This window comes from Anopheles funestus, chromosome 3RL (genome assembly GCF_943734845.2).
Source record: "Anopheles funestus chromosome 3RL, idAnoFuneDA-416_04, whole genome shotgun sequence".
Lineage (NCBI taxonomy): Eukaryota > Metazoa > Arthropoda > Insecta > Diptera > Culicidae > Anopheles > Anopheles funestus.
Window position 1 is genome coordinate 71,998,879 of NC_064599.1, and position 15,650 is coordinate 72,014,528.

At 40.8% G+C, this 15,650-nt stretch overlaps 1 protein-coding gene across 47 annotated transcripts in view; it reads left to right on the forward strand.

Annotated features, from left to right (window-relative positions):
- The window catches only part of LOC125768453 (dystonin), a 184,018-nt gene that overhangs the window by 105,094 nt on the left and 63,274 nt on the right, over window positions 1-15,650 (forward strand). For 6 of the 47 annotated variants that reach the window (XM_049436108.1, XM_049436110.1, XM_049436144.1 and 3 more), the window contains exons 1-2: window positions 8,361-8,512; window positions 13,288-14,044. The exons of 38 other annotated variants lie outside the window; for them this stretch is intronic. In XM_049436108.1, coding sequence (XP_049292065.1) covers window positions 13,433-14,044 — 612 coding nt within the window. In that variant the 5' untranslated portion in view covers window positions 8,361-8,512; window positions 13,288-13,432. Of the gene's footprint in view, window positions 1-8,360; window positions 8,513-13,287; window positions 14,045-15,650 lie in introns of those variants that run through there. 3 more of the 47 variants (XM_049436129.1, XM_049436128.1, XM_049436109.1) reach the window with 2 other exon arrangements.

Genomic DNA, 15,650 nt, shown 5'->3' on the forward strand with positions numbered 1-15,650 from the left:
CACTGTGCAAGAATCAATTTTTACACAACATTCTTGTGCCCACTAGTGTTTGCTGTATGCTTTTAGATGTTTTTTTTTCTTTCTTTCGTCTACCATTTGTCCTACAGATGTGCTAACCGGGGGAAACCTTGTCTGCTCAATTGCAAACAATTAGCTTTAAAAAAACGATTTGAAAAATCAATTATGTGATTTTGTACTCAACGGGTTCAGAGATTCTCTTTGTTCTTTTCCGTAACGGATCTGCCGTTAAGGAGCGCCCTCCGTGAGTGTACTAACCCCCTTTCCAAGTGCCCATAATTAGTCAACCCGGTGATTAAATAATTAAATTGTATTTTACCCCTTACGACCTATGGTACAACCTCTGAAAGGCAAATCAATTGCAACCTTTTTATCGGTAGTGTTTTATCTTGAGCAAATGTGTTTACGTTAATTTATGACGCTTCCGAGATGGGAAACTAATTGCCGCATCGGGCCAAACCCTTTTGAAACAAGATGGAAGGGTTTTTGTTTTCGATATACTGTGCGTTTTAGCGGAAACGATTCGATCGCTTCGATTGGGAGGTTAACAGCTTGACAAATCAATCCAAAGTCACGCAACATCGAACTCAATCAGCTTTACACATTTGCCGATTGTCGGCAATCTTTTCGGGAGCGGAAGAGGGTTCATAAAACCAGTGATAGATTGCGAACGCGCGGGTGTTGTTGTGTTGCGATAAGATGATTCATTTCCCGTTTCGGAATAGTTTCGGAACGTATGAAGAGGCATTGTATGGACGAGCTACGAGCAGTGAATTGGGGTGTGATATGTGCAATTGAATTTTGAACCTGAAGCAACCGATAGATTTATTACCTTTGTTAATCAATTAAACCTTTTTATCTCGTACCTCATGGCACAGCGAAGCTAGGTAGCAGGGTAGAGATTAGAATATATAAACACAAGACAATCAAATTGGTGCTTCATAATATTGCATAACACATCCTTAAACGCCTCTTATTTATGTCCCGAAATAATAAATAGGTGTTTGCATTGATTGTATTTTTATGTTGTGCAACAATCATTTTCTATGATAGCTTAGGGTGTTGTGCAATTGAATGACTACAATTACCATTTCAGCTCCTGCTATACAACTACGAGACGAGTATATTTCATTTGAGAAGCTATCTTGAAGGGCTTCTTTGAGTCAATAGTTCCTTCCTACGCAGAAACAGTTCCCTTTCAAAGCATCGCTGCTGGACGTTGATTGATTCCATCATTCACCACGAGTCAATATACTTGAGCCCTTATATTAAGCTTCAATTTCCTTTCGTGGGAGCTGCTTTTGTGTACTCATTTAACGCAGTTTAGTTTCTGCAGAATCTGCCACGATTGCACATCGCATAATCGTTATTATTATTCACAAATTCTGTCAACGCATATGGGAACTAGCGGATGATGATGCGGTTGTCATTGAGCTAGATATGTCATAAAATCGACAACCGGAGGGAGGGGAACACAGTGTCCACGCACCCACCGCTTTGGTGTACACCTATTTAATTTGTATGCAGGCGTCACGGTTACGGATCCGAGCAAACGCGCCGTGTACGATCGAGAAAGGATTATTGGCCATATGCGGGTGCATCTCCGTCCCACTCAGCAGTCCGGTTCGATGTGTTTGCTAATGGCTTCGCAACGGTTGTCGAGGGATAAAATAAAATCCTTCACCATCACGGTGTTGTGCTACCTACTTGGCAAGGGCCACGGGTTTGCCGGTGACCACCAGCGCATCCTACGCACATTTTTTCCTGCAATGCCAGACGTCGGTGTGTCACAGTTCGGGGTTGGTTGGTACCTGCAACCCCGATGGTCAGTAATGAATAAATTTTTTTAATCATAATCATTATTGCTTATCGTTTCCAGCTGTGCGCAAGTGGTTTAGTTTTTTCCCCCTTTTGATGCGTAATGATCACGTGCAGTTTTAGTTCGTGATGTTGAATATCATTAGCGAATGTAATGTGAGTAGCATTTGAAAAGCAAACAACCTGCTCATCTGCTTCGAGTTGAAGTCCAAACGTTTGAAAATGGCGCAAGGATAAAACTATGAAATCGTGTCATTATTTTAATATTGAATTTAAAAAAAGGCAAGTTGCTTATATTTTACATTTTATGCGAAGCTAGATGTTTCAGCAACCATCTGTTCAATAATGAAATTTATTTGTCCGAAAGTGTGTATCACCGTTGACCATTGTGCTACGAAGTTGTATCGTGTTCGGGCGGTTGCATACTTTTAGGCGGATTACTTTCCATCGATCAAATGTGCGCAATCTTCACTCTCTGTTAAACTTTATTTACAATTCACGCTTTAAATTCATTTCTATTCACCTCATTACACTTTTCGGATATTCCACTTCAAACACTGTAAATGTCCTTAATGGGTACGATTGATTGGCAAACTTGTGAATTGTTTAATATTTATTTTCCTCTCAAAAGCTTAAGGAAACAATCGTGGATGCATAATGGATTAATTTTGTTGAAATATTTTGCGGGTGTCTGTGGGTTTTGTTTGTATCTAAACAAAGTATAGAATTATTGAAATATATGGCAAAGTTTTGTTTGCATTTTTATCAAAAGAAGTTAGCGGATCTGTTTGGTTATGCCGATCGCCTTCAATATGTGAGATGTTACGGTGCATTATTTAAATGCAGCTATTTATGTAATCATTCTTTTTTTCCCGATTGTCATTCAAAGGTATGCTAATGAAAGAGCTCGCAAGGCTGTGATAAATCGTGTTTTATTCAAATGATTTAAAATTACTTAATCAAGAGTTTGTTGGCTACCGTTGTACTTTTACGCGAATCAACTAAATAGCTAACTGAAGTGGTGACAAATTTTATGTTATTCTTTCGTTTGCTAATAAAAATAAATGAATATTTCATCAACTTCAAATGCGACCAAGGATGAGAAATTCTTTTTCGCTATCATTTTGTACTGAGAAGAAGTATGTTAGAAGCACCTCCAGCATAATGCTATTAATTAATCGATGGTATAATGCTTTATTTATAATTCCTAAGTGGTATTTAAATACAGTAGCTCAAAGCATGAGGTTGAATGAAAAAACATCCACCACAGTTGCGATCGTAACGCGCTGCATCGAGAAGAATGTATTAAACGCGTTGATTTTGCATAAAATCAGTGTACTCATATGCTTGATTGCAACTGCTGCTTGTAGCTGCTAACAGAGCTTAATGCTACTCTCTATGCTTTGTGGTCACCGAGAGTGGTTGGTGGTCTCTTTTGTACTTTACCGCAAACGACATTTGCAATGCAGCGACCCGCGATGTTCGATATTACCATTAGCTGTTGCTGTTGGGGTGGTATGCTCGGTGGGTTGTTTAACGCAACGTATGGGCAAGGATTTACATGAATCCAATTAAAGTTGATCGAGAAAATAAGGTAATCGGGCAATTGAGGTGCTGTTCACGATATGTCAAGTTGATTTAAATTACTCGCCTTACCCCTCAATCGTTAATTTCAACTCCTTTCAAATGCTTTTGCTGAAGAAATTGTTCAAGAAAAAAAAAGTTTTGATTACTGAAGCATTTTAAGAAGTCAGATTTAAATTTTCATCGCTCGAAAGTGTTGAGATGTTGGTAGTAAAGCACAAAACCGTAAATGTTCAGTGTTTGCTAAATGAACTCCAAATATTCAAATCTGCAAATAAGGAGAGGCAAAAGTTCCAGCTGACTGCTTCGCCACATGCTGTTTTTTTGCTAGCTTGAAGATCAAACAATACTAACAAAAAATTAACGTCAATTTGCGACATTTCTTCGTATACGGTCTTTTCCTTTTAAAAAAAACCCCATACGATCATCAGATGTTCACGCTCGTCCCGATGTGCTCTAACGATGCAGCACACACCGTATCGTTCGACCAATTCGCATCGTCACTAATTGGACTGTTTTTGGCAGGCTTTCACGATTTTTGTTGTTGTTGCGGCATTTATGCGAAGCGTTTGACTGTTCCGCCGGTATAAACTTTCGTTTGCACCAATTTCTGTTCCGTTCGGTATCTTTCCGATTGAGATGTTACTTCCCGCATTTGTGTATGTGTGATTTTGTGTTTTTTGTTGAGGTTATTTCTGAGGGGAAAACTAATTTCCGTTGTTACAAAAAAAACGTTTCTGGCTCCCACAAAACTTCGTGACACGAATTCGGTGCTAGGTACAAAGAGGTAGGAAACCGTCTGACAATGACCACATTTTCGGACTCACTAAAAGCGGAACAATTTAAAGAAAAGGAAATTATGTTTAGCGAATGATGAAAACAGATAGACGAAAGAGCGCATCGCTAACTATTGGTTTTTGGAGGTTCGTCGCTTGTTTTGGCGTGTGCGAGCGTTGTAGTCTTTTGTTGTTTTATTTGTGTAGCGCTTGTGATAAACCATTTTTCCGCTGAATTGGAAGGGTGTTGATTTAGGTGGAGATGTAACAAATTTTCCTCAAAACCTTGAGGGCCGAAGAAGCCCCGTATTAGACATAGAGGTCACTGGGTTGATTGTTGATTGGTCGGGATCGTGTGTAAGAGAATGTTTGTTATATTTCGTGTAAATTGGTGGTGATATAAATCCAATTCTCACGAACTCTTTTTTTGTCTAATTTTATGTTTCAATGCTAAAAAAAATGCGTCAAGGGTAGGCTGAGCGTTAAACGTAACTTTACTGTTTGGCTTGAACTTGAATGATAAGACAAAGCTTATAATTTGATAAAGAAGCTCAACAGCTTAAGTTGCGTTTTGTCTATCACATTATGCTAGTATCAGTTGACGTATGGCAGCTAGTACTAGAGCAAACATGAGACTGATGATAAATTTTAAGCAACCTTGTTGTGCGATAAAATATTTTTCCCTAAACGTATAAATTCCTGTTCATTTTTGGAGAATGATAATTTCACTCGGAATGTTATCTCAACCGCGCAGCTGTACGGAACCGAAACAATAGGTTCGTTTTCGTTTCTACCCAGCGCGTTTTGATTCGAATGTATGTAAATATTTCGGTGTGGCTTGTTGTACGCCATCTTTTTTGCCAGCTGATTTTACGGTGACGCGTTCTGTCGACCGGAACCTGATCGGCTCACCACACCTCACACCTGTTATGTGTTGAATGAAATTAAATGGTTTAAAATTAAAGGAAAAAAACCACACACACACTAACCATGAAACAAAAGGCTTGTGTCTTGGTCGGTCGGTGGATTTTCATCGAAAGCGGAGGAACCAAATTGTTGGCTGGCATTTTCTTCTACCGTTCTCCGTTGTTCCGTTGCTCTTTCTCCGGACCGGCTCAACCAAGCGTAAAGTTCAACGGTAAGGTTGAAAGGCTGTCGTGGCCTGGGTACGGTATGAAAAATGGATGCAAATTGTGTTTTGTAGTGGGTGAATGCGCTCTGCTGAATCTTCAAACTATCAAGAAGAAATAAACAAAGTGACTTATGAAGTGCATAACTTTGGGGCTATGTGGGGATTTTGTTAGTAGACTGCAAGGAATGGAGATCACCGTCTGAACCTTTTACCCGCACCGGAAGTGGTGCAATGTAGTTTCTCAATGGATGTTTTGTTAAATGCAGGAAGGAATAATTTACTCACTTTTACTATTGAGCAGCACCTCGGTGGTGAAGAAAAGAGGGTTTATTTAACGGTCTTTCTCAAAAGGCAAATTCATAAAATGTTTTATTAATTCATTTTGCATGCATGTTTCATATGCCCTAAAACGTGCCCAAAATTGTTTCATGATGCTAATTTATTGCTAAACAAAAATCTAATTCAAATTTGGCTCGCTCTTGACGCTCTCTTGAGCGTTAGCTTCAAATAAGTAGCTATTTAAGCCTAAAGTAATGTACAATCGATGTGTTTAAATGTTTATTTAGGAAGCAATACGTATACGTTGGTTAGCTGTCAAATTAACACGTTTCTTTTCTTAATTCGTTTCATTTCAGGTAAGCACAATTTTTGGACATAATACCGCAACGATGATAGTTAAGTACTTTTTTGTTTGCAACCGGTACGAGTGAGTATAAGAAAAGTGTCAACGATTTATTTGAAATAATTGTTTTAATTTCATTTTAGTTAAGATAGTATTATTACAAGAGATATTTAAAGGCGATTTATGTCTTTCTCCGAAACCTGTTCATAAATTGATAGATCAAAAAATGTGCAGCTCGATCATCAGCTCACGCGCTCCCTTTTTAGCGTAGGACGTGTCGCTTAATAGATCTCCTTGGCTTGGGCTACCTTAAAACATTCCTGCCCTTGCGGAAGGCATAAAAGGCGCGACACGGTGATTGAGAATTATCTCTCCGTGAGTGGTGAAGTTAAACAAGCGCCTACAAGCGCTGCTAGGCCGGAACAATCTCTCCGCCTCTTAGAAAACAAAACCCCGTCCTACTGATGGGTTACAAGTTGGCGAGGAGAATAACCTTGAGCGAATGCTACGAATCGCCGCTACGCCAACGCAACCACAACCTTGTCCTTGCCCTAATTCATAGTAGGGACTGGTGTGTGGTGATCTTCATATGCCACCGTGTGTCCCACGCTTAACGATCGCCCTGGCATCCGACTATTATCAACCGACGGAAATCTCCTACGCGCCGAATGGTGCGTCGCGTTTAGGTTTGAAAAATGAAATTGGTGGTGAACAAGAAATCTTCGCGGAGCCGTTAATGTATGTAAGCCTCTGAGAGAAGCGTACAGTATTGCTTCGTGTATGTGGGCAGCAAACGGTTGGCACCTTCCACAACGCAAAGCAGACAATCTGCACAATCCGTGACGTAATCAATTCAACCCCGATTGAGACGCGCTGAACTTGATCGTACCATTTTTGGTCAGGATCGTGCTGCGACGTTCGCGAGACACGTACCTCCCCACCACCACGGGGGTACGTTGGTTTAGGAAGGTGGAGCCTTATGATGGCTTACATATCCGGAGGATCTGTAGAACGCGCGTGTACCCCAAATACCACATCGGACGGATTGGGGAGAGAGAGCGAGAGAGATGGAGCGCCCTTTTTCAAAAAAGGGTCTCAACCAACACTGCTTACACCGATCATAAATCTTCGCGAGTTTGCACACATGTGAAGATAAAAACGGTGGGCAGCGCGAGCGCATCACGCCAAGGAGACGGTTGGGGCGCACGAATATATTGTTCACTGGCAAAACCATGACCTGCTGTAAGCAATGCGATGCTATGAAACCTCAATGAGAAAGAGATTTAGGAGTCATACTGAGTTCGCCTCGGTGTACAACGTGGCAAGAAGCGATGAAAATGAGCTTTAAAATAATGTTTACTTACGGTTCGAGAATGACGTCTTGCTGTTGGCGGCATCCGAAATTGGGCATGCAAGCTGCGCAAAGTGACTACACAAACGGTGAAGCGATTCAGAAGAAGCTGTGTGTGTGTTTTTTTTAACTGTTTGCGGAAGGTGACCTACCTAAAGAAAAGAGCAGCTGCCACATGGTATACTGTGTGTGTATGTCGTACATTACTGTTCGGCTGGGCATTAGTGGTTGATTCCCCTCATTGCTGTATTGGAAACATTTTTTTTTAAACGTATGGCTTCGGTTGTTCTGCATGGATGCGCAGAAGCGGAGACACAGGGGATTTGTTTTAGATGGAAAAATATTTAGAACTTCCCTTTTAAGTAAACTGCTAAATATACTTATTTGCTTAATGTTAAATATTCAAAATATCTGTAAAAAAACAAAGTTTTAGCTATTATTTCATTAGCCTCCGTACGTGTCCGAGACACTTTTCAACCGCTTTTTCCGTTCGCCCGCATCCGGGAAAAAAGGGTCGTGCGAGTGCGCGTCCCCGAACACCCGAACCTTTTGTCGACATTTGTGTGGTCGAGGGGAACCGAATATTATAGCGAGCATATATGCGAGATGCAGGGTTCTACCGGTTCTAAGTACGCGGGTGGAAAGCTTAAACTCAGCAATCATTAAGGGGGGAAAATAGAGAACCGAAACACAAAACCTGTGTGTGTCACATTGAGTGTTTTCTCTTTTTACTCCCTTTCGATGGAGTTAAAAACTGCGGACAGCAGGAAAACCGTACGGAACACCGTACGCAACGCAATCTAGCTTTAAAGAGAGAAGAGAGAGAGAGAACCTAACCTACAAGTATGTGCGCAAACCGTACCAGAGAGTCGTACCAGAGTGTCAGAGAGCTTGCTGTGACCTACCAGCAGCGGCGTACTTAACATCGACATCGGGTGCGGTGGCGTCAACTTTGATACACCTTTTATAGGGAGAGCGAACGACAGAGATGGAACGATGAGATAGGTGCCCACGTTACGGGAGGGAAGCAACAATGTGTCCACCGTGCGTACGTCTGACAGTTGGATTTTAGTCAATCGCTAGCAAACGCAACGAACGGTTCGAATCGTGTGCGCGAGTCCCGTTTTTTTTACACGATCGTTTTCTTATCTATCCTTTTTGTTTTTTTTTATTTGTTTGTTTCCAACACACATAAGCGTTTGCATTTACAAGTATGCATTGTATAAAAGTTTTGTGCTACTTATAAAAATTTCTGTGTATTTATTATCTAAATTTTATACAAAACTATTTGACCTGTAAAAAAAAAGGTTTCTCGTCTGCCGTACACCAGCTCTTTTGTATTTTAGTATTTTCGCTATGTGCGCTTTGCTTATATTCGTGATATAGTGAAGAATTGTGTTATTTGTTTTATTCATTTAGTCACTATTTTAAACGGAATTTGTACTGACTAAAAGAAGCAACAACTGAAGGCTAGGAAGACACATATTTTGCTGAAAAAAAAAAATCGGAACGTGTACTACAATTTTGGCATAGTGATTTGTCAAAACTTTCTTCCATTGTCGTCCCATTGTATACAAAAAATTTCCCATCGCGCGAAACTCGTTCACGAACCACGAAATTGTGCATTATTTGTTTTTGTTTGGGAAAAAGAATTTGTTTCACGATAAAGTTGTGAATGTGAGTGTATTTTTTTTTTTTGGTAGCACGGTAGCATCACCAGAGCCTGAGGTGTCATCTTTAGAGCTTGATTTGTGCTGTGAATAAGTGCACCCGTACCGGTGAAATTTGATATCAATAACCTCATCTTCTCCTTGGTGTGTACCGTTGTGCTTTTGTTTGCGTGTGGCATCGTAATTATTGCAGCTGGTGCATCTTGTTGTGTAAAAGATAACAAATTAAAGTGCATTGTGTGTCTGGTACAACATGTGTTTGCTGTTTAAAAAAAGAATGAGATAGATCAGCACGCATTTCGAATGTTTTTATCCACAATGAAGAAGAGAAAGAGAGAGAAACTACACAAGCGTGCAGACCAGATTGGATAAGGGAATAAAACTGTTGACCCTATAATTAACGTTCACCCTGACTGTAGTAAAGTGTTAAGATGTCACCATTAATTAAATTTCTCCTCCTGCCTAAAGGGAACTGGATTGGCCGGGTTCAAAGTGCAGAGTCGTTTCCTCGCCCTATATGCTGGCCGAAATTGGTCACAATAGCCTATAATGACAATGGAGTAGTAGTTGACGTAGTTGATGTTGCAAGAGGTGCAAAACGTACCTTCACTGTATATATCGCAACGACGCGCTGGCCGTGCCATCTCTCTTATCGGCAACACAGCGATCGGTGATTTGTTATCGATAAGAAACTCGGCACAATAGTGGGCGGCGTAGGTAGGGCGGACGAATTGTGTGGGTTCCATGGGGTTGATGGTGGTGATTTGTTCAGCATTGACACCTTCATCATCGCTAATGTGGCAGGCATTGTTGTGTGTAGTGCTTGAAATCGAATCAATCGGATGTGATACGGTGGGGGAAAGGAGGGTGTAGTAGCAGCTGGTAGTAGCAATACAAACTCTCGCTTCCCATCACCCCCCCAACAGCCCGAGCAAGAGAGTTCACCCACACGGTGTTCCTAGCACATCCTCCTACGTGTTGTGCTGGTGATCCACATTCAAGCAGTAGCGCGCCTACGAGATCGCGATGTGCCGACGATGATGTTGGTTGCGTGACATTGTTTTGTGTCGCGCGCGATTCACTGAACAGCTTGAAGTGCTGTATAAACAAACAGAGTGTGCTGCACACATACATTTAGGGGAAAATACAATTTTTTTTATTTTAAAATATTCACATGGAACTTTTGTTTCGAAAAAAAAAATGTTTTAATAAATAAATTAAAGTTAAAATTATTAACTTAAAATATTTTATTATCTAAAATGAATTGTCATTTTTTTAAATGACCACACTGTACTTTACTTACTGCATCGGTGGTAAATAAATGGAGCGTCTATTACCGTTTGCTATTCTCGTCCCGGCATTCTGGACGCACCACAAATCTGCCTGTTGTGGCCGGTTTGCTACTGTGTTAGTGCCAAGCACACTTGTCTCGTATCGTTCGCATAGTTGTCACGTTTTCTGTTGTCTTGTTGCGTTTTTTTTTGAGGGAGGAGGCCACGACAGTTACCCCGCATTCAGACTCGGTTACTAATTGAATTAAAGAACTTAAAGCGACGAACCGGGTAGAGTAACGTTTGGAACGTAATTGGGCATCGGTAGGTTCTAGCTTCTTTATGTGTTCTAAATAGGGAACGGATGTGTTGATGGGAATGTATAAAATGGACCGGTTAGAGTGCGTATGTATTTAAAAAAAAGAAGATATTCATCCAGAAGTTGAGTTGAGTATATAAACCTAGGAATAGTATACTGAAAAGGGATGGTTTATTTTTATATTCCATGCTCTAATATTAATTTGTTTGCAGATGATATTAGATGAGAAGCATCTGTGTGTTTTGGGAAAAAAATAAACATAAATTACATTGTTTTGGTTCCCCTTGGCATTGTCCCACTGTGTGGCTCCATAATCAAGCGACGAACCCGAGGAAAATATTTGTTTTTTATCGACATGTTTAGAATGTTGCCACACCTACTACAAAATTTTGAACGCCATCACGTTTATCGCCAGTCACTATCGAACCCATTCTAAATCGCAACAAATTGAGCAGGACAGCAGTGGAAACTGATTTAATGACAACAGCGTACCTGTTGCCAAATGCGAAAATACAGCAATTTAAATATGTTTATGGATAAGCACCGCCACCAGGGTGTACCACGCATCCGGTGTTGCGTTGTGTATTTTTTTTTATTTCGCCCACCACACCAGAAATACACCTTAACTCAGATCGGTTATAACACTGCAGCTTGGTGCGGATTCGCTACCTAAAAAGTAAACCCGAACACAAACTGTGGTTCCGGTCGAGTTGGTTTTTTTTTTGCTACATGCTTCTATAAAGTTACACACACGAACCGGTGGATGGCGTATCTTGTGTGGGTTTACCCAATGTGGGGTCACTTTGAGTGACCGGTAATAGAAATAAAACATAAAAACCAAACTCCAATATGAATGAATGATGGTGGCCAAATTTTACGCCCCATATCGAATTGTGCGGTGATCCATTTTAGGCATTGGACATCATATGGGTGGATCGATGCGATTGGCAAAAATGTCAGTATATACAGGTTGCACAACGATTGGAAACTTCTAGCATGTGGTGGAATTTTGTATTTCGATACCCTAAAATTTATTTCTTTTTTTCCACATTTTTTTTCGTCCAAATGAGTTAGCGTATCAACGATTAGCTGTTGCTAACATGTTGATGATGGTTTAAAGACATGTTCCATTCAACATTAAAACGAAGATAATATTAAATCGAATACTTTTGAACCATAACAAACTGATCAGTTTTATGTTTCAGTTCCTGCAGTGACACCCCAAAATGCACATTGTCACATCGTGTGTAGTACATGAAGTTAATGATACGTCTGGAATGCGCATCGCTGATACAGCTGTTTGTGTCTTTTTGATCGGCTGACGTTGTCTGTCAGTTTTTTTTTCTTCACGGTAATCTGTTACAGCTGCCACTCGACTTAATAGTAGATAAGGAAAGAAGTTCCTTTCACTTGAAAATATATCACGCATATATCCATTTTCCAACTGTTCGCATTTTGTGGTGGAGCTTTACCTGGTGACAGCTTGCAACAATTTTGGCTGTGATTAATCGTTATTCAGCCGTGATAATAAGCTGGCGAATTGTTGTTTCATTAATTAGTGACCAAAAACAAAGGGGTTTTTGCTAAATCCTTTTTGGTTAAATATATGTAATGATACTATCTTGGAAGAAAGTAAGAAAATCGTTTTTTTTTATTAACGCACACCTTTTAGCAACTTAATACACTAGCTTGAGTGAATTCGTAAATGGTGTGAAAGCAAAAAATAAAAATAAAAAAAATATATTTGTTTTTGTATAAGCTGAAATAATTAATGATGTAATCGCAATTGCAGGAAAAATTACATTGTCATATTAGGTTTCTTTTTCTATTAATTTCATGCTTTAGTAAAGAGGTGCAATGGGCTGATGAATGAGGAATTTAAGAAATGTTTAATTATTACTCATTTTTTATTTTTTGAAACTACATTTCTCATAACCTAAACGACCTTTTTAGAACACCATTTTCGTCGGAATGGTTCTTGGCTAAAGTTTCCCGTCACGGCGTTTTGTCCCGTCATGGTTCCGTTACTACCGGAAGAAGCAATGTACTGCTGACTGAGATAGATCGAAACGTGATTCATACGTACGCGTGTTCTATGCTTCCACGGTAAACGACCGTACGTGAACTTAGTTTTGAATTTCGAGGTTTTCTTCATTTCAACCATTTGCTTGGTGTGGTACGCCACGGAAGACCTAACAGGTGGAAAAGCTAGCACCGAGAACTAAACGTCCTATTTCAACGCTTTTACCCATTGTGATGAAGTGAAGAAAAAATCCATTCCCCGGTTAGAAGGTGCTGCTGGTCGTTGCCTTTCGAACTTAGTGTCTTTTCTCTTTTGCTTTGTGTGGGTTTAAGTACACTTGCAGACGCGTAATTTGCTGTTATTTTAGAAGTTTAACTTATACGGTTCTTCCGTAATCGAAACCGTTTTTCAAAGGGTGATTAGAACTGTGTTTCGTCTGTTATGTTGGGTCGTTTCTCTCTTTCTCTCTCTCTTCGTGGTTCCAGTGATTTGGAAAATAGATTTTTAATGCTCTTCACCATACGTGCTTCATATGTGGAGGTTAATAGCATTCCAGCAACACTTCGGTGAACGGTGCGTAGTGTTGCGAACCAAAAGAATATTAAAAGTGCATTTCGATCGTTGTTAGGAAAATGTAGTGGAAATGTGTGTTGATGTTATCCCTTCAAGCGAAATTAAGTGTTCACCTTTTTATTTCCACCAGGAAGATCGCGTATGTCTTGAGATGTGTGTATGATAGTGTGAAATAGCTGAAGATTTTTATTACATTCATAATTTGAAACGGAGACACAGGGTGATTGTGAAAAAACCCCCCATAAATCCTTGTCTCCCCGTGCAGTGCGTGCGAAATGTACAAAATCGACGATGAATTTCGACCCCGGGGGCGGGTGTTTATGAAGGCACAGCGCGAAAACAATCCGGGCGGAAGTACGTACGCTGTCGTCAGCCGCTCCAGTTCGCGATCGAGTGCGGGCGGCGGTGTGGTTGGGCGCGGTCCGGCCATTACCACCAATCTGGACGATAGCAATCTACGCTTTCGGCACGAAATACTCAACGAGAAGGTAATCGAAGCGACCGTCACCGAGCTGCCGGATGTGATCGATGACATAAACCGGGACCACTGGCGGGCCCTACCGTCATCGCTCGCGTACGGCAACGAGCTGGTGGTGGCGACACCATCGCGGACCGATCCGGGCGGTGGCCCGGTCGTGTCGGAAGTGACCCGCAACAAGCGCCTCTCGACCGAGGTGCTCGGCAGTACGCTGGAAACGACGAAAAGCTCGCAACGGGCAGCGGATGGTCATCGCCGGATGACGACCCACATTGTCCGGAAGATAACGACGCTGACGCGGGCGGAAGAGCAGGAACAGACGGACAGCATGATACGTCAGAACCGGGACGTAAAGACGACCGAAATCGGTTACATGCGAACCGGGCGAATGGATAGCAAGCGGGCGAAGGTAGTGTTGCACACTTGGTGGTGCGATAGGTGTCGAAGGATCCGGTTCGTTTTTTTTAAGGTTATGAAGGCTTTGTTTTATGGCACCTTTATAGTCGTTCTATAAAAAAATTTAATATTAATATGTAACTTTCTAGTTAGTTGAAGGCATTTTGTTTCTAAATGGTTATTGTTTTATTATGCAGGAAACAAATTCAAGAATGTTGTTCCACACAAGGTTAAATTTCAAAAGTATATTTTCAATATTATAAATCAAATTATAACGTCCTTTCGTAAATATATCATTAAAATATACATGCAAGATCGATCCGTTGAACGAAAGACTTCAACGCCACCGTGCGCCATATGTTTCGTCATCAAGCGACGAACGTCATCACATACACACTCTCTCTCTCTGTCACATTGCTCTCGTACCAGTGTCAACAGTAAAAAAAAAACCCCAGCAGGAGCATGTGTGTGCATGTAGTGGCCAGTAACGTTATCGACGGGCTTACTCTAGGTAGTTAGCACATTGGTAATGGTGTTGTACCGTTCAATGTTTACAAGCCGCGTTACATGATCTATGGCTGTTGCTGGTGTTGTCGTGGCTGTCGGTTTTGGCATGATACACCACCTCTACCAGCGAGTTTTGTAGGTTTCGGGCCCTTGCAAAATCGGAGGATATTTACTTTATGAACCGATCACCAAACGTAGCACAGCCAATGACGCTGCAGAGCGCGCCGATCGCAATTGCTCGGGGCCAAGTATCATTAGCTTGTTGATATTTTTCTATCAAATTGATGGCGTTTATGTTTGTACGTTTGGCCCGGAATACTACTTGCCGTGTTGTTTGTTGTTGATGATGAAGGGATGATTTATAGTGATCATTCGTCCCAGCAATTTCCTCCTACTTGTGCAGATCGTATAACGAGGATCAGTAGGTTTTTAATGTGCATTGACGCGAATGACGTTTTCGATATGATCTCGATGAGGGTGAATAATTTAGCAACAATGCCTGCACACATTCCATTCCCCGTTTAAACCTTCCTTAGTACTCGCACCGCCCCCTGGGTGCCTGTGTCGTTAGTGTGTGTTAAGGGTGATTCAATTGAAAATTGCCAATCGGTAGTAGGCAACAAACAATGTGCGACTCCATATGTTGGGGGCTGACGTTCAACGAAAACAGCTGTTAGGAAAATGTGGGTTTTCTTCTTGAAAATGTTAAATTTTTACTACCAATCTGTATGCAATCAACAAAATAGATGAAAAATCAAATATTCTTGCTTGAATTTATGGTCTTCAAGCAGGATTTCATCAATTTCTTAAAGCAATTTCCATACCACTGGACGGAAAGGAATGTTCGGAAAGGGTTTGCAAAGGAAAGAACTTCTTAATTGAATGTTTAAAAAAGTTCTCCAAACAATCCCATTCTAGCGTCATTAATCGCTTCAGTCAACAAATGCCAAAATCGGAAGACAAGCACCCACACCGGGTGTGCCGAATTTGGAGTCAACTTCATAAAATGGTGCTAAATATCGATGAGTGTGAAGCATTGTATGCTGAAACACATACTGGAAGTTGATGATTTTTTTAATTCGATGTTTTATAATCTTTTATTTCCTATTTAA